Source organism: Notothenia rossii, assembly GCF_949606895.1.
Source record: "Notothenia rossii genome assembly, chromosome: 6".
In the NCBI taxonomy this organism is placed as follows: domain Eukaryota; kingdom Metazoa; phylum Chordata; class Actinopteri; order Perciformes; family Nototheniidae; genus Notothenia; species Notothenia rossii.
Window position 1 is genome coordinate 59,463,355 of NC_136909.1, and position 19,329 is coordinate 59,482,683.

General features: G+C 39.3%; 2 protein-coding genes across 3 annotated transcripts in view; one reads left to right on the top strand and one right to left on the bottom strand.

The window, feature by feature from the left end:
• The window catches only part of LOC307042245 (uncharacterized protein), a 492,007-nt gene extending 474,722 nt beyond the window's left edge, over window positions 1–17,285 (bottom strand). The window contains exons 1-3 of one of the 2 annotated variants that reach the window (XR_013809045.1): window positions 17,006–17,285; window positions 15,493–16,107; window positions 13,810–15,033 (exon numbers count right to left, since the gene is read on the bottom strand). Coding sequence is in view for 1 of the 2 variants with exons in the window: in XM_079686047.1 (XP_079542173.1) it covers window positions 16,066–16,107; window positions 17,006–17,121 (158 nt within the window). In the remaining variant the exon portion in view is untranslated. Of the gene's footprint in view, window positions 1–13,809; window positions 15,034–15,492; window positions 16,108–17,005 lie in introns of those variants that run through there. The other variant, XM_079686047.1, reaches the window with a different exon arrangement.
• adgra1b (adhesion G protein-coupled receptor A1b) overlaps window positions 1–19,329 on the top strand; it is a 324,973-nt gene that overhangs the window by 123,574 nt on the left and 182,070 nt on the right. The window lies entirely within an intron of this gene.

Below are 19,329 nucleotides of genomic sequence, written 5' to 3' on the forward strand. Positions count from 1 at the left end.
CCAAGGTTTAAAACACACATTGTTATTTACTCAACAATAATTCACAGTTATCCTTGTTTTATTTATGTGTTCTGTTGCTGTGTTTTTTTCCCCATTGGTCAATATACAGTAATAAGCCTTAGTTTTACAGTATAATGTATGGTTTTCGGATTCTGGCCGACAGCCAGAGCTACGGCACTTGACATAGAATTCAGCCAAAACACGGCAGACAAGTCAGGCATGTTTGGAATGAGTCCACAACACTCCTGGTTGGTTAATATAAATGTAATCGAAGAAACCTGCCAATGAGAACTGTCCGCGCCTGTCGTTCACATTTCAAACATCCACGTTAGTTTGATCGGGTCTCCTCCTGCTGCGCTACAGCTGTCTGTATATCTGCTGCAGGAGTTTATGGATTAATATCGGGATCGTTTTACATCTACAAGTTAAATATGAGCATCGGGACGTCAACAAAGAACAGAAGACTTGAGATATGGTGAGTCCTGCAACTGTATTGGAGTTAAACATGTATTTAGATAATCCTTCGTTTGTGAATGTTTTATTTTTTATTTAAGGTTACGTTTCTTCTTCTAGTTAGCTGAGTTTATTCACGTTAAGTTGGTATGCACCATTAATAGGTTGTTAAATGTTAAGAAGCCCTGAGATTATGTTTCTTGCAAGATGTTGCGCCTGGGAAAGCTGGCGTAACAGGTGGCTGCCAACGTTAGTTTACAGCTTATTGCAGTGCTGCCCCCCACCCTCTCGTCTCCAACACGGGAGAATTACACATAAACATGCAGTGGGGTGTCACAGTGTTGTCGCCAAGTTTAAAGTGGACCTATCATGCTATATTTGAATAATATAGTGTAGGACCATATTAAGGCATATTTATACTTTTTATTTTTCAAAATACCAAACAGATCATGCATTTTAGCCATTCCTCATTTCGCTCAATTTAACACTGTCTTTGCATGGGCTGATTCTGTGAGAACAGCACCATCTACAGGCCTGATATATGTACTACAGCGTCTCCAGCGCTTTCGAACGGCAATCTCCGTGGCTGTCTTCTCCTGATTGGTGGAGTTGGCCCAATAGCCGTAGCGCCACTTCTGTGACGTCACAGAAGGGTTCAAATCTGGATCAGTCTGTATCAGATCCGTTGCAGCCCCTTTTTAAGAGATTTGGGTATGGAGGAAAATAGAGAGGGTTGTGTTTTCTGACACTTGGTGAGTTCCCTGGAACACCGGGGACACATATTCATGTATAAAAGACGTACAAAAGTGCATTTTGCACGATAGGTCACCTTTAATGTAAAGTTTCACAGCTTTCTTACAGCGGAATCTAGTTCGTTAATGTTCAGTAGCCAATAGCTAGCATAGCATAAACAGCTAACCGCTAACGTTCGGCCAACTCGCTAGTTAGCTCTGCTTTATTTATTACAAGCTAACATGACTAGCTAATGTCACACTGTGTGAACTAAAATACTTTTTGTATTACTACATCATACATGCTTGGTCCAAATCACTGCTAAAATTAATTATTTTTGAAAATGTATAGTAAAGAAACACTCAGCCATGCATGAAATAACATAGCAAAATAATACGGGTAATGTTTGACCCATGTTGTGCCTTAGAAGTGTAGTGATACAAACATGATTTTTATTCAAAAAGTAAGAAAGGGAAAAATAAAAATTAGAATTGGTGTTGATCCAAAACAGGTTAATTGAGGAATACCTGGAGTCCTGAACGGTTAAAGTAATTTATTGCAAAGATATTTACAATTAACTAATTCGGGTCACTTTTGACACATGTTGGTTGTATGTTGTGTAACAAAGGGTTAACATGACAGCTGTGATGTTCACTCTTTTGCAAGAGCACCAGAAGACTGTGAAGAATATGGAGATCATCATCCATCAAGATGTGATGATGGCTTTGTGTGGAAAGCTGCTGACGCCAGCCTGTGTCCCTCTCATCAGTCTCTCCAGGCAGCACCCAGCTATTCTTCCATCATGCAGATGAAAAGACTTTGATATGTGAGTAATAACTAACTTGTGTCTGACATAATATTGAATGTGGTTTAGTAAAGTATTTAAAAATACTCCACATTGTACATGTACAGGACAATCAGACCTTGTTCAACAAAGATAATCAGACAATGTTTTTGTCTTTGAGGTACAGCCGCAGCAGAGAGTCTGAGTTTGAAGAAAACACTAACATTTCATGTTATATTTAGTGTTGTTTAATCAATCAATATTTACTGGTCTTGAATTTCCTCACTGGATTACAAAATGCTCAAATCTTATTGTACATTATGCAGATTTAATCACCCGAAGATGAAAATATAGATTCAGCGATATGTATCATTTTAAGGAAATAGACTGTTAGCGGTATTGAAAACTCAAGTGCTCAATTTGTTGTTTTTTCTTTTTTATTAAGAATTGACCAAGCATATCTTCCTCTTCGAAATCCCAGTTGTACTTCGCTAACACGCAGTGCCTGGGAGGGTGCGTTTGATTGTTCCCACCCTTACCTCATTTATGGACTAGGTCATGATAGACAAGCAATCCAGTGCTTAGTTTTATGGTAAGTTCCATTGTTTTTTTTGTTTTTTATTCACTCTAAGAGAAAGGGATTTCAGAAACAAGTCTCACAAGTTTGGCTCGAGGTAAAATTAACAAAAGCTAACTGTTGTTAGACTACGTTCCCCCCTTCTAAACTTATGAAATAATCAATGCCCTTTGGGTGCTATCAATAACGTGTGTGTGTGTGTATGTGTATGTGTATGTGTATGTGTATGTATGTGTGTGTGTGTGTGTGTGTGTGTGTGTGTGTGTGTGTGTGTGTGTGTGTGTGTGTGTGTGTGTGTGTGTGTGTGTGTGTGTGTGTGTGTGTGTGTGTGTGTGTGTGTGTGTGTGTGTGTGTGTGTGTGTGTGTGTGTGTGCGTATCCTGTGTGTGGACTTCAGCTCTGCCTTCAACACAACCCTCTGGCAGGAGGCTGCGCTCCATCAAGACCAGAACCTCTCTCCACTCTCCATCAGGACCAGAACCTCTCTCCACTCTCCATCAGGACCAGAACCTCTCTCCATCAGGACCAAAACCTCTCTCCATCAGGACCAACACCTCTCTCGATCAGGACCAGAACCTCTCTCCATCAGGACCAGAACCTCTCTCCATCAGGACCAAAACCTCTCTCCATCAGGACCAAAACCTCTCCACATCAGGACTAAAACCTCTCGCCACCTCAACTGATTCTGATCTTTTTGTCCTCTAGGTTGCACTGCCACGTCTACAGTAGCGCAGAATGGACAGAGGAAACATGATTGGGCCTCAAGTTTTTTGCAGCCAATATACATTATCCTACAAATTTGGGATAGGAGGGTGAGTGAACAAGTTATCCATTGGTTGGAACCTACATCCCCATTGTTAGACTTACTAAATCCTGCACACTGCTCCTTCAAATTGACAATGTGAACATATGTCGCCATTTTGCAATTTCTGTTATTTTCAGTTGAGAATGTTTCAAAGTAATCTTAAAAAATTCCAATTACTTTTTGTTTCTACTGTTTATAAGTATGATGTTTAAATATGAAATGCTGTATTCATTAGTTGTACTATAATTCTACAAATATTTTTATATTTTAAGTTTTCAGAGTAATTGTTTCCTTCAGAACATTTTGTGATGTCATTTTGTTGAACCTGTTTGATTGGAAAATGTTAGAAAAAAGCAGTAAAATAACAGTATTCTAGCTGTAGAACTTTAGGTTCTGTATTTATTTTAGTGTTTGAAAATACAAATCTAATAAAAAATAAAAATGTAAAAAACTGTTTTTCTCATCAGAACTTTATTTAAGGTATTTTAAGGTAACATTTTAAGACAATGGATTTTGAAAAGAGAGGAACGTTTCCTCTAAAATCTTTAAGGACAATTTATGTATACTAATTGCTTTTGCACTTTATTTCAGTTAAAGTATTTTTACTTTAATTTTATGGTTTTTGTTTGGCAGCCGCTGCTGCCAGCCATTTGACAATTTTTTTACGGATTTTTTGGCCATAGAAGTTTTAGTGTGCTGTACTTTTATTAACCTCTTAAGCCCTGAGCCTGTTTTTCAGGTTTCAGGCTTGAAAATGCCACTAATACACCAAAGACTATATCTTCACTTCTAAAAGGGGTAAATTAATAATATTTTCTCTCAAAGCAAGGTTACATCTGTGAGTTGGATGTAGAAGTGTCAGAATCTATATGGATGTTTTTATTTTTAAGTAAATTCAGATGGAACATAGTAAAAACATGTAAACTCTAATGTCCGCCTAAAAAAAACCCATTACTTATATTGAAAACCACCCTTGAATGATGGGTTAGTAGACTAAAAAATTTAGGAATCCAAACTATAACACATAATACCCTTTATCAAGATTGATGCAAAACAAGTGAAATTTGACCTTTTTTAGAGAGGTTTAGAAAAATAAAGTCCAGGCGAACTCACCTCTTGGTCATTTGGGAACCATCAGTTCCATTTGACCTTTTTCACTGTAAAAATCATTTTATTACTTTGAATTATCACTATAGGTATTCATTCCATCCAAATACAACTGTTGTGAAAAAAATTAAAATAAAAAACATACTCTGTTATCTGCTGTCCGCTCTGTGCTCCGTGCACTCTGGGTCCTGCAATTCCTGCTTCCTTACGTAGTAAACACTGCGTAGAGTCTGCTCCGTAATGTGCTTACGCTGGCTGGCATTCTATATACTTTACGCAGGACCATATCTCTGGAACCTATTGGTCGATTTGGGTGATTTACACCTTTTTCTTAACCATTACATCCAATAGAATCGATGGGCAGTTCCCAAATCCACGTAAACATTACTATTGCGGACGTAATAGAGAAGCAAACGAAGCATATCTGAAAGTACAAGCCTGGACGGCAAAACTTTATACCCAGTATATTGCCATAAATATGATGATGGATTATCAGTAAAAATGTCTACCTGACACAAAGACATTGGATTAACCTTGAGCGGCGTTTTTATTCCGTTGAACACAACTTTTGATAACAAATCAAAAAAGGTAAGATGTAATTATTGTAATATTTTTGAAACCGGATGTTGTTTACTTTCTCTTTTCTGGCTGATAGCTCCGCGAATTCGGGGTCGTACAGTGATGACATTACATGTGTGGAATCTGTGGAGTCTCAGCTTTAATCGGATATCTTGTTTTTTCAGTTACGATAAGTAATAAGGGCATTTCTACCGTGAGTGCTGTACAAAAGGCTATTAGCATTAGTTAGCATTTTTTCCGCTCCAATCTAATTCAAAGGCTTGGTATTACTCTTGTGTTTCTTTTAGCTAAATATGGTTCATATTGTCAGTTAGCGGAGTTTCTTCCCGTTAAAAGGGTATGGAACATGTTTCATAAATGTTAAGAAGCCCTGAGACATAGTCTCGTAAAAAAACGGTGGGAGGGGTCCACTGGGGGGACCCTCGGGCTTAAGAGGTTAAAGGTTATTGAATGTAAAAAGAGAGGATACATCTGTAAAATTACAGTGCTTGCACGTTAAAGTATTAGTGCTGTACTTTTATTAAAGGTTATTGACTGTAAAAAGAGAGGATAAATCTGTAAAATTAGAGTATATGCCCGTAGAAGTATTATTAATTTACTTTTATTAAAGGTTATTGACTGTAAAAAGAACAGATAAATCTGTAAAATTACAGTGTTTTCCTGTAAGATCTTTAAGGACAATTCCCGTAAATTAATGGCTTATTCAATTTATTTCAGTTAAAGTATTTTACTTTAATTTAAGGGTTTTTGTTTGGCAGCCGCTGCTGCCAGTACTTTGACCGTTTTTTTACGAGTTTTTTTTTTACAGTGTACCCAAAGGCAATGTGAGCGTCCATTCTCATTGGATAACGGAGAATTGTACACCCGGAAGTAAGTATTCCCCTTACTGTCGATTGATTTGACAGTGATATCTGCACTACTCATCGACTAAAAAACACCAGATTATCCTTGTTATACACAACATTGATTGGTTTAAATTGTGGGCAATGCTTTTGTATTTTTCCCCTTCGATTCAGAGAAACAAATATTTTTAAGGAGTAAAGGATGGCAGAAGACACTACACTACCCAAAATCCCCCGCTATCGTTTAGGACTACACCATGTGCTCTGTTTGACGAACCCCGTGATTAGTTCTCAAGCTCTGTGATTGGATGTTGGAGTGGCAGTGCGCAAAGTTTACATGCGTCAACAGCACTTTGAAATGGAATGAAACTCATTGACGGCACACTATCCAAGATCTTTGTACATCCGGCACTAAACTGTTTTATTCAGTTCTAAACAGAGCCTTCTCCGTTGCTGCACCCACCCTCTGGAACTCACTACCCCAATCCATCAGAGATTATTCCTCCCTCAGAGCATTCAAAACATCACTCAAAACCCACCTGTTCAACACTGCATTCAACCACTGACCACCCCGCCCCCTATCTTTTGTTGTCTTTATCTCTTTTTGTATTTCTTTTTTTTTTTTCTTTTTTTTTTTAATTCTCTGTCAAAGCGTCTTTGAGTTTCTTGAAAAACGCTATACAAGTCCGATGTATTATTATTATTATTATTATTATTATAGATACCATTTACAGTATCTTCTTGATATTTTCTATTCTATATTTCTATCATTGACCTTCTACTTTCCTCCTATGTTCAACCCAGTCTCATGGCATTTCGTGTTCATCAACACGATTTTTAATCTATTGATTCGTGTTCACCAACACGATTTCCCCCTTTTTTTCGTGTTGCACAGCACAATTTTAAAAGCAATGTATTTCTATTGGTAGTCTCACGGCATTACGTGTTATAGGAAGACCGGAAGCTGTGTGGTTCATAAAAACATGTTCTTACTCAATATCAAGCCAAAATTATTGCTTTTATTTTAAATCGTATAATTTCTGACTTTTGTTGCCGTCTGTGAGGAAAATAAATGGGGCTTAGAACCTCAGAATACTAAAATCTGTATTTTTAAATCTTTTTTTCCTTCTAATTTGTTATTCTTTTCAAAATAACACACTGTTATTTACTCAACAGTAACATATAATTATCCTTGTTTTTATTTATTGGTTTATTTCTATAATCTCGTGCTTTTTTACGTCCGTCAGGAATGGAATTTCAAAATTAAAATAACCGGAAACAGACATAGACCTCTAGGAGTTTAGGATGGCCGACGACACTACACTACCCATAATCCCCAGCTATCGTTTAGGACTACAGTCCCCGTGATTAATCTTCAAGCTCCGGGATTGGATGTTGGAGTGGCAGTGCGCCAAGGTTAGCCTAGCGTCAAACAGCTGTTTGAAATGGAACGAAACCACGCAAGCCTATCCAAAACTGGAATCGAACGCCCCCCCAGAACTACACATGCTGGCTATTGTGTTTCGCGAAATGTTCTAAGGGACGTCTCTACTGAACGTTTTCATTTTTCCCACAATTAGAAGTTGCCATGACATTGGTGTTATCAAATGTAAAACATATAATTAATAAATGGTTGAAAATCGCTTGTGCATTAATATATACCCACATGATAGCTCATTGTTACTTTGTAATTCTACTCCACTACAATACAGAGGTTAACCTGGTATTTTTACTCCACTACATTTATTTTAGTTACTTTGCAGATTCTGATTAATGATGTGAAATATAAACAACCCTTAAAGCACACTTTAGTTACACCTGAGTAAAATTCAGGGAAGGTGATTGTCAAGTGCCAACAATCAGGAGAGATATTTGATAGTTGGTGCTTGGGAAGACTAAATATTTATCTGCAATTGACATGAATGGAAACGAGTAATAAAGTATGTTCATTACTCGTTATTCTCTACTAATAGTTAATTAAAGACTGCATAATGGCTATTTTGCACATCCCTTTCAAGATTTTCAAAGGCTATTGACATATCATATGCACAATTACGGTGTACACAATGAATGAAAATCTTGGGTCAGATGTTCCTCAACAGTGCATTACAAGACATCTATCAATATGTGTGTATACCTCCACCATTTAACTGTCATATTCTGCACATTTCTTATACTATCTACACCAGGCATGGGCAAACTAAGGCCTGCGGGCCATATACGGCCCGTTGGGCTTTTGAATCCGGCCCGCCAAATATTGGTACACAATTGTCCAAATTATAGTAAAGACCGCATTCATTTTGCCTTTTTCCTGCAATACCCGGCATTTCAGTTGATCCAACTAGATGGCGCACTCTAGACACAATTTACCTTTGCTGGAGTCTGGTCTATTCTCTCAGCTGGCCCCACTCGGCAACCCGGCAAGATCGGCGAATACAAGTTGTAACAAGCAGTAGCGCTGAGCAAAGTGACTAGAACGCGACCACACACTTATAAAAACACTTATATAAAGTCAGGCAACACTAACCAGGCTTAGTGTGATTCTGTTTATTTTTACCTTACTTTAATAACCATCCGTTCACTGTTATTGACCATTGTGAAGACGCAGACGTTTTCCTTTTGTTTTGTTATTGCAACTATCGGATAGAATCAATACATGGGCTACATGTGGCCATCACAAGTAAAATCATAACAAAAACTACGCCGGTGAAATATGCGTGTAGAAAACGGCTTATGCCACAATATGATAGCAACAAGTAGTCAAGATAGTCTGATTAGCTAACATCACCTGTAGAATGCCATAGAAACTTTCATAACAGCGTCAATTCAGACTGAAACACATTCAGTTATGGGGATGGGGGATATTTATCAGCTGCTTGTGTGACAGTCAGACAATGAAAACTTTACAGCGGCCGCTGCCGCGAGTTAACGGGAGAATAAACCCTGGTAGACGAGCAGCACTGCAGCGGGCGGTAATGCAGCTGAACCACATTCATAAACAATACACCACGTCACTCTGGAGAAAGGTACAAGGTTGGGGAAGTAGTCCTTTAATTTAATCTGGCTTCATATAATTAAAAAATACCCGACGCAGTCCTCTATTGATGTTGTTGTGAGCGGTGTTGCGGAGAAAATCAGCAACGTAAAACGCTGTGTGGGTCATAAGAAGGCACGTAAACGGTTACGTCATGACGCAAACGATGACGCAATGACGCAATAATTCACCTTTGAACCTAATTCACCTTTGAACCTGCATCTGTAACAATGAGTGGACCAAAGAAAATAAAAGTCAACATTGAGTGCCGAGTGTATAATAAGGAGTGAACAGCTAAATATTTTTTTACCGATCTGCTACTGGCCCGGCCCGTCTGTCAAATTTAAAACTCATAGTGGCCCCCGAGCCAAAAAGTTTGCCCACCCCTGATCTACATACATAAGAGTATAATTCATATGTATAATATCAGTTAAAATAACTGCTTCAACATAGTTAACATTGCAGGAAAGCAATATATTATACGTTAAGCACTCTTTCAGGCTTAATATTTATCTGTAGATAGATACCCCCAAAGCTTTTTTCTTATTGAAAAGAAGACCTTAATCTAAAGTATTATTTAATGTTTAAATAAAGGTTAATTCGTTTTTCTGTTTTGCACCTCCTCATATTAATATCTTTGTACATCCTGCACTAAACTGTTTCATTGTAGAGATCACTTACAGTATCTTCTTGATTTTTTATATTCTATATTGCTATCATTGACCTTCTACTTTCCCCCTATGAAGGTATGTACTCTTAATATTTTTTTAATCAAATATAACACATAAAAACAATAATTCAATAATGTGCTTTAACCACTAGGCGGTGCACACAAGGTACACACAGCCATAATAACTTTGTATTATTAGTGTAGGACACTTATGTATGTTCAACATCTGAAGATGTGTAGTTTTATTCATGTTTTCATATAATTTTACAGCATATTGCTATACTATTTCAAACTCAGTATTTACATTCTTATATTCAAAGAAAATCAGTAATATCTTTTATATCAGCTGTGCACCGTTATGGTGTAAATATAATCTATCTATGAATTAGATCAAATGTAAAAGTCAGCCGAATTACTATTGATACTGCAAGGAGACGTATTGTGTGAAGAGAAATTGAAGATGTTGTTTAATTGTTGATATATTTATGATCCACGTCAAGTATTGACTTTCGGCGGCATTTCTTCCAGTTTTTCCAAAGGTCTTCTCATCAGGGCTCTATAAATAGAGAACTACAGCAGATCTGTAATGTAATGCAGCCGAACCGTGTATTACAATCCCGTTATGTAATGACTTTCAAAGAGAAAAGCAAGAACACTCGGAATTAAGTAGTATTTTATTATTTTAAAATGTTTTTCCGATTTCATATCATATAAACACCAAATCCCAACATGCATTGCGGCTAAAATATCCAATCAGCGAGCTTAAACCATAGCTGAGGATCTTGGGTAATCGCTCGAAATGCCTACGTCTGTTTCCGGTTATTTTTATTTTGAAATTCAGTTCCTGACGGAAAGCAAAAAAGCCAGAGATTATGGAACTAAACAAATAAATAAAAACAAGAATAATTGTGTGTTATTGAAAAGAATAACAAATTAGAAGGAAAAAGAGATTTAAAAAATACAGATTTCAGTATTCTGAGGCTCTGAGCCACATTTATTTTCCTCACAGATGGCAGCAAAAGTCCGAAATTATACGATTTAAAATAAAAGCAATAATTGTGGCTTGCTATTGAGTAAGAACATGTCTTTATGAACCATAGAGCTTCCGGTCTTTCTATAACACGTAATGTCGTGAGACTACCAATAGAAATAGTTTGCTTTTAAAATCGTGCTGTGCAACACAAAAAAAAGGGGGGGAAATCGTGTTGGTGAACACGAATCAATAGATTAAAAATCGTGTTGGTGAACACGAAATGCCATGAGACTGGGTTGCTATGTTGTATATTCTCTTAATATTTAAATGTTTTCATAAAATATAAAACATTCAAAAGTGCTTTACAAAAATGAAATACATTAAGAAAAAGGCATTTTAAACATTCATTAAAAAGCAACACAATCTACCTGCATTGCATTACTCTAAACGTGTAATAACGTGCTTTAACCAGTAAGTGGTTTGGGTTAAAAAGCTGTCAAGTTTACAGTGTTAACAAAATAAAATATACTGTAGTTTACGACGGATATATTTAGTTATTGTTTTGATATTTGTAACACAAAAGCGATGGAAAAAACCCACAGCAACACAGAAAAGATAGTCTTAACATGACCCAGCGGTCAAGTAGTTAATAAAAAACAATAATATCAAAACAAATTATTACTACTAACTTTATTGTGAAATTCAAACTGAACGGTAAAAGAATAGTTTCCGGTCTATTCTGAGCTCGATCTCTGTAGATAAATAAAGAACTACGACAGATGTGTAATATTTAATGCAGCCGAACCATTTATTACAATGCATTCATGTGATTACTTTCAAAGAGTAAAGCAAGCACTGCTGAATAAAGTATGATTTTATCTTTTACGAAACGTTTTTTCATATGGAATGCAGTTGGAAGTCAACCAATCACAGAGCTTGAAAACTATTCACGGGGTTTGTCAAACAGAGCACATGGTGTAGTCCTAAACGATAGCTGGGGATTCTGGGTAGTGTAGTGTCTTCTGCCATCCTTTACTCCGAAAAAATATTTGTTTCTCCGAATCGAAGGGGGAAAATACAAAAGCATTGCACACAATTTAAACCAATCACTGTTGTGTAATTAACAAGGATAATGTGGTGTTTTTTAGTCGATGAGTAGTGCAGATATCACTGTCAAATCAATCGACAGTAAGGAGAATACTTACTTCCGGGTGTACAATTCTCCAGTTATCCAATGGGAATGGACGCTCACATTGTCTTTAAGGGCAGCCGACACAAACGAATGCCGTGCTTCCATGAGCGTCAAATCCCGCCGCATGGGAATACATTGCAATCAGTTGAAAGCTATTTGCGTCCCTTTATAAAGCTGGAGCCCAGGACCGTCACAACTGCACGCCTCGGGGACCCTGACCAAGCGTCACTCCTGGAAGTTTATGGAGTGAGAGTGTGTTGTTAATACTGTGGACAATCCCCACAGGAGCAATTTGGGGTGAAGTGTCTTGCCCAGGGACACAATGACATGCTGACTGCAGTGGGGTTTGAACCTGTGACCCCCTGATCCGAACACATACGCACAACCAACTGCGCCGCACGCCTCACACGGTACAGATGATGTGGCCTTGATTCTTACCCATAGTTTACGGTAAACTTATTGTGATATTGGTGTGTACCATAGCTAATCTCGATCTGACTTTCCTGAGGTGGAGCCTCAAGAAAATGATTGTGGTAAATTGTTTCATTCTGGGAGTGATTTTCCACATGTTCGGTCACAGTGGCCGGGCGGGGTGTGAGGGGTTGGAGCAGGGGCGCAGCTGCCCTGTGTCAGGGGGGTATGCAGCAACAATTTTGGCGCCCCCCCCCAAATTTTTTTTTTTATATATATATATAGTAATAATAAATAAATAAGTCTGCTGGACATCGCCTTTAAATAATAAGGGTTTATTTTAAAGCATATCAGCCACTGTAGGTCTACCATCATTAAATAATAAACAAATTTACACATTTACAATCATTATAATCAATGCAACATAAAACATTAAAACATTAAAATGCAAAAGTAAGCTTACAAAGATCCATTAGAACACACTCTGTTAACAACAACCACAGATGTAAATCACTTTATAGCTAACTCTGGTACCTGAACTGTCTTGTACACGGCCCCTGACAAATAAGCTAATAAATTAAAAAAATTAAAAAATGATGTAGCTTATGTAACAATGTTGCTACCTGAGATTGTAGTAGAGCACTCTTTAGTTGCTACTAAATCGTAACATGGCGTGCCTTTGCACTTGCCCATTTATCTAGTATTGCATCGAATGAAACAGTTCGTGCCACACTGTTTTCAATTGAAATGACTGCTAATTGGGTTAAGCGATCATTGCTCATGTTGGAACGAAGGTATGTTTTAATCAGCTTTAGCTTGCTGAATGATCTCTCGGCAGAGGCAACTGTCATAGGCATTGTCAGGAAAACTCTCAGGGCTACTGTCAGATTTGGGAAAACCAAATCAAGGTTCTCCTGTAGGAGGACATTTAGTTTATCCAGAGCCTTTTCATGCCCCCTAAGTAGACGGCTTGCTGGGTAAATTTCCTGAATGATATCCCTTGAAACATCATCGGTAGCCAGTGCATATCTTGTCACTGATTCCTCCAACTCAGCTTTTGTCATGTGTTCCATTTTGTAAATGAACTTAAACTTTTCGGACACAAGCTGAAGATTGCAAAATCTGTCAGACAACTCCTGAATTACAGTGTCAACAATAACATTAAAAACCATGCACCTAAAATGGGTCTCAGGTTCCTGTTCAAAATGGCCAGTGCTTGAATCATCTCCATGAAATCTCTTTTGCTTTCTGCAACGTCTTTCCTTAAAGTCAGGGGAAGCATCCATCTCAATGGCTAGTCTGCGTGCAATGTCAAGGGATTTCTGAAACCCCTCCTCTCTATACTTACAGAAGAATTCTTTCAGAGAATCGATCATCCTTATGGCAGTGTCCATCGAAATGTTCACTGCTTGCATTGCCTTGCTAACAAACGTGATCTCTGACAATAGATCATACCAAATCAAGAGGCACATCAGAAACTCCATGGTAACAATCTCGCCAGAGAGCGACTTTGCCTCTGAGACTGTTTTGCCGTCTTTTTCCACTTCCTCAAGCTTTTCCAAAGCGTCAAGAATCCCCCCTAACTGGAAACGCACAGCATTGACAGAGTCTATTTTCGCCTCCCACCTGGTTTCACTGAGAGGCTTTAGAGTAATGTCCACAAACTCTTTGAGGATATCCCACCTCTTCACCGAAGCTGAAAAAATGGTGTACAGTCTCTGGATAGTGCCAAAAAAGGTAAGACACACTCTGTTTGATGATGCAGCATCACATAGGAGAAGGTTGAGACTGTGGCTACAGCAGGGGATAAATAGTGCCTCTGGACACTTCTGCTGCACCAAGGCTTGAACACCTTTGTGTATACCTCTCATATTCGAGCCATTGTCATAACTCTGTCCCCTACAATTCTTCAACTCCAACCCCAGGCTATCCAGCACCCCAGTCAGTGTTTCTGTGAGACCTTTACCAGTTGTGTCCTTCACAACTATGAAGCCAACAAAAGACTCATTGATGGTGGCTTTCTTTTTGTCGTCCGTATGAACATACCGGATTATGACTGAGGCCTGCTCCTGCTTTGAAATGTCAGGAGTGCAATCCAACTCCACAGCAAAGTACTTGGAGGCTTTGACCTGGGCACAAATTTTACCAAGTACACAGTCTGCAATTGAATCTAAAAATTCATTCTGAGTGCACCAGGAAAGATATCCTGTGTTTTTTTTAGCCGCTACCTTTCTAAGATGCTCTGCTAGTGTGACATCATATCGTGCTATGACCTCAAGGACACCCAGAAAATTTCCATTTTTAGGATCTCCTAATGTAGCATTCTTCCCCCTCAGTGGCAAGTTCCTTTCTGCGAGAAAGAGTATGCAATCGATCACTCTCGTTAACACGCTTCTCCAGTGTGCCTTTTCAGCTTCTATGGCTTTTTGCAAGGTACTGTCAATTGTCTTACCAAGGCGTAAGCGAGATGTTAATTCTTTCCACAAAAGATACGCGTTGATGTGTAAACCACTGGTTTCATGGTGCTGCAGCGTTTTTGAAAGACTCTGCCAGTTATTATATCCCACCACAAAGCGTGTGTCAACAACGCTAGCTCCACCGAAAAGTTTACACGCAAAACAATACACCTTATTCGTACTTTTAGAATACAGTAACCAATCTCGTGCAACTTTCTCTCCATTTGACATTGTGCGAAAACAATACGCTTTCGAAAAACACCTTCTAGACTTCTCTGATCTTGGATATGGCCCATCAGGACATTTGTTTGGGCCATTTTCAACAACACACTGCCTAAATGAGTCCCCAATCTGATGTGGTGGTGGCCAGTCTGATGGATCTTCTGAGTAAGGCCTTGACTCAGCCCTCTCCTCTTCACCTCTCTGTTCCACAACCTCATCTTCACCTCTCTGTTCGACATTCTCTTCCACCTCATCTTCACCTCTCTGTTCCACATTCTCTTCCACCTCATCTTCACCTCTCGGTTCGACATTCTCTTCCACCTCATCTTCACCTCTCTGTTCCACATTCTCTTCCACCTCATCTTCACCTCTCGGTTCGACATTCTCTTCCACCTCATCTTCACCTCTCGGTTCGACAATCTCTTCCACCTCATCTTCACCTCTCTGTTCCACATTCTCTTCCACCTCATCTTCACCTCTCGGTTCGACATTCTCTTCCACCTCATCTTCACCTCTCGGTTCGACAATCTCTTCCACCTCATCTTCACCTCTCTGTTCGACATTCTCTTCCACCTCATCTTCACCTCTCTGTTCCACATTCTCTTCCACCTCATCTTCACCTCTCGGTTCGACATTCTCTTCCACCTCATCTTCACCTCTCTGTTCCACATTCTCTTCCACCTCATCTTCACCTCTCTGTTCCACATTCTCTTCCACCTCATCTTCACCTCTCTGTTCGACATTCTCTTCCACCTCATCTTCACCTCTCTGTTCCACATTCTCTTCCACCTCATCTTCACCTCTCGGTTCGACATTCTCTTCCACCTCATCGTCACCTCTCGGTTCGACAATCTCCTCAAATTCCACCTCTGTGGTGAGTGGCTCTCCATCTCTGTCTGCACTATTATCCCCAAAAAGGACACAGTGAATAGGTTGGTCAACAGAACTTCAAACCATACTGGACATTGAGTTTTGTGTGGTCAAACTAATAGAACTCCTACTACCTGACATCATCACTGGTCTCATCTGTACTTGATGCCATCGCCGACCTCATGTCTGTCTCATTCACTCCTTGCCTGTGTTCTTTTCCACTAAGATATATTGTCAAACAAACATTATGAAATAGATTTTCCATATTAGTTTTTCCTTATTAATAATATTAAAATAATATTAAGAAATGAATCTGTTGGTATCAAGACCCCTACACTTACACCTAATGTTAGACCTACCTGTTGCCTTCCCCTGTCTTTCCTGAGCCACCATCCTCACACCTGAATAAAATGAATTCACTGTTAAAGCAGCTGTCTAAATTAAATTATTATATCAGCCCAGTGATAAGGCAACTTAATAATAAAAAAAACAACACTATTATGCCGTGTAAGGTTGTGCTGCTGTTGAAAGTACATTCACATTTTGGATTTTAAAAGAACAAATAAAAAACACTATTATGCCGTGTAAGGTTGTGCTGCTGTTGAAAGTACATTCACATTTTGAATTTTAAAAGAACAAATACGGAGAGCTACTTAGCACAGACCTGTAAAGAGATGTGACCCTGTAATAACAGCTTCTGTGTCACCAAACAGATGTATAGCCTGTATGTCTGACAGCACAGCTAACATAGACAGCTAATGGCAGCACAACATATTTAAATGATTCCATGGTTAGCTATGTTTTCCAGCTTCTTGACATTTATTGTGCATGCTACCTTATATTTACCAGTTGTTATTTTACCTTAATACAATTTGGACGTGACATGCATGGGGTTTAACCAAAATCTAAATGTAGCTATCAGAAACATCGGTTTGCATTAAAGCTAGCCGTAAACCACACTTCAGCTGCTAGTGTTAGCAAACACTAGCCAATCTGAGAACAGTCTGTTAACATGAACTGACATTTGCAAGCCTCTTATTTGGTAGCAAATGTGTGCATGATTCCATGATAAACCAGAGTTATTGCATTAGTTATGTTTTCCAGATTCTTGTCATTTATTGTACATGCTACCTCATACTTTCCATGTCAGCGCTGGCGCAGCAACATTGGTTTGCATATTCTAAGCTAGCCATAAACCCACCCACCTTTGGCTGCTACATGCCCAGTGTTAGCATACGCTAGCCAGTCAATATTTCCAAGCACAGACAGACGTCACACTTTAAATCATCCTATTCCTACCTGTTGCCTTTCAACATCCACTTATTTAGCTGTTGTCGCATCCCTTGACACGCCGTCTCCTTTTCCCTCTTTCTTTTTCTATTTTCTGCCCCCGACCGCTTTTTTGGTTTATCCATGATTTCTTTTTGACGTTAACTCACAACGAGCGCCTGCTCCTCAGTGTTCACGGCGTCCCTGCTCGTGCTCCCTCCTCTATGTCAAAATTCTATGATGGAATCTTATGAGATAGGGCGCCCTTCTCTAGCATATTACTCCTCTAAAATGTTTTAAAACCTTAAGGAAATGCAGAAACCATTTAGAAACATAAAGAAAATACCATTTTATTTTTATTTAATTTAATTTTTTTTTTTTACCATCGCTTGTTGGGCGCCCCCACTGGTGTGGCGCCCCTATGCGTTGCATATAGTGCATACCCACTTTTTGCGCCACTGGGTTGGAGTTAAATCCATTGAAGTTTCCTCACGAAGGTTGCGCCGTGTACATGTGTGACATTTAAAATTTGATTTGAATCTTACATTTTTTCCATTTACTTTACCTGTGTATCCGAAATCGTAATGAAAATTATCGCCCCTCTATACTGATTTAACTTATGTCAGTGTATGTGTAAAATCATCATATAAGGTGGTGTTTACACGAGAACGAAACCGGTTGTATCTGCTACTTTTCTCTTTCTTATAGCCCGTTCGTTCACACGAGGCCATAACGGAAACGCGGAAACGGACCCCGCAAACGATAACGGGTCCCAAGGTGGATAGATCTGCAACCGGAACGCTCTGGGGAGCCAAACGGCTCAGTGTGTACGCCCTATGGCCTATACGATCATTTCCTGATAACGATGAAGCCATAGCCCCGCCTCTCCCCACCTCTGCTGCTCACTGCTGTAGCATGGTCAGTAGCTACTGCTACTGACCATGCTACTGTAAACTGTGATCGTTATTCTCGCATCCAGGAGAGAAGCTTTAAAAAGGAGACTAAATGGAGTCTCTGAAAAGGTGCAATTGGGTACTTTAATTAAAAAAGGCGCGGGTATGTTAAAAGCAGGATATTGTTCAGTCAGAAAAACAGCTGTGATCTGGGCCTCGTGAGCGAAGAAAGAGCGAACCCCTCCTCTCCAGCTGTTATACAGGACTGTCTCAGAAAATTAGAATATTGTGATAAAGTTCTTTATTTTCTGTAATGCAATTAAAAAAACAAAAATGTCATACATTCTGGATTCATTACAAATCAACTGAGATATTGCAAGCCTTTTATTATTTTAATATTGCTGATTATGGCATACAGCTTAAGAAAACTCAAATATCCTATCTCTAAATATTAGAATATCATGAAAAAGTATACTAGTAGGGTGTTCAACGAATCACTTGAATCGTCTAATTAACTCGAAACACCTGCAAGGGTTTCCTGAGCCTTGAAAAACACTCAGCTTGGTTCAGTAAACTAAATCACAAGTATGGGGAAGACTGCTGATCTGACTGCTGTCCAGAGGACCGTCATTGACACCCTCCATCAGGAGGGTAAGACACAAAAAGAAATTTCTCAAAGAGCAAGCTGTTCACAGAGTGCAGTTTCAAAGCACATCCACAAAAAGTCTGTTGGAAGGGGGAAATGTGGCAGGAAACGCTGCACAACCAAGAGAGATGACCGCAGCCTTAACAGCATTGTGAAGAAGAGTCGCTTCCAGAATTTGGGGGAGCTTCAAAGACAGTGGACTGAAGCTGGAGTCCAGGTATCAAAAGTCACTGTTCACAGACGTGTCCGGGAAATGGGCTACAATAGCCGTATTCCCATGGTCAAGCCACTTCTGAACTCAAGACAACGGAAGAGGCGTCTGACTTGGGCTAAGGAAAAGAAGCACTGGACAGTTGCACAGTGGTCCAAAGTCCTCTTTTCAGACGAAAGCAAGTTTTGTATTTGATTTGGAAGTCAAGGCGCCAGAGTCTGGAGAAAGGCTGGAGAGGAGCAAAATCCAAGTTGCTTGAAATCCAGTGTGAAGTTCCCACAGTCAGCGATGGTTTGGGGAGCCATGTCAGCTGCTGGTGTTGGTCCACTGTGTTTCATCAAGCCCAGAGTAAATGCAGCTGTGTACCAAGAGATTTTAGAGCACTACATGCTTCCGTCTGCTGAAAAGCTCTATGGAGATGAGGAATTCATTTTCCAGCATGATCTGGCACCTGCCCACAGTGCCAAAACCACCAGTAACTGGTGTACTGACCATGGCATTACTGTCCTCGATTGGCCTGCAAATTCCCCTGACCTGAACCCCATAGAGAATATGTGGGGTATTGTGAAGAAGAAGCTGAAAGACACCAGACCCAACAATGCTA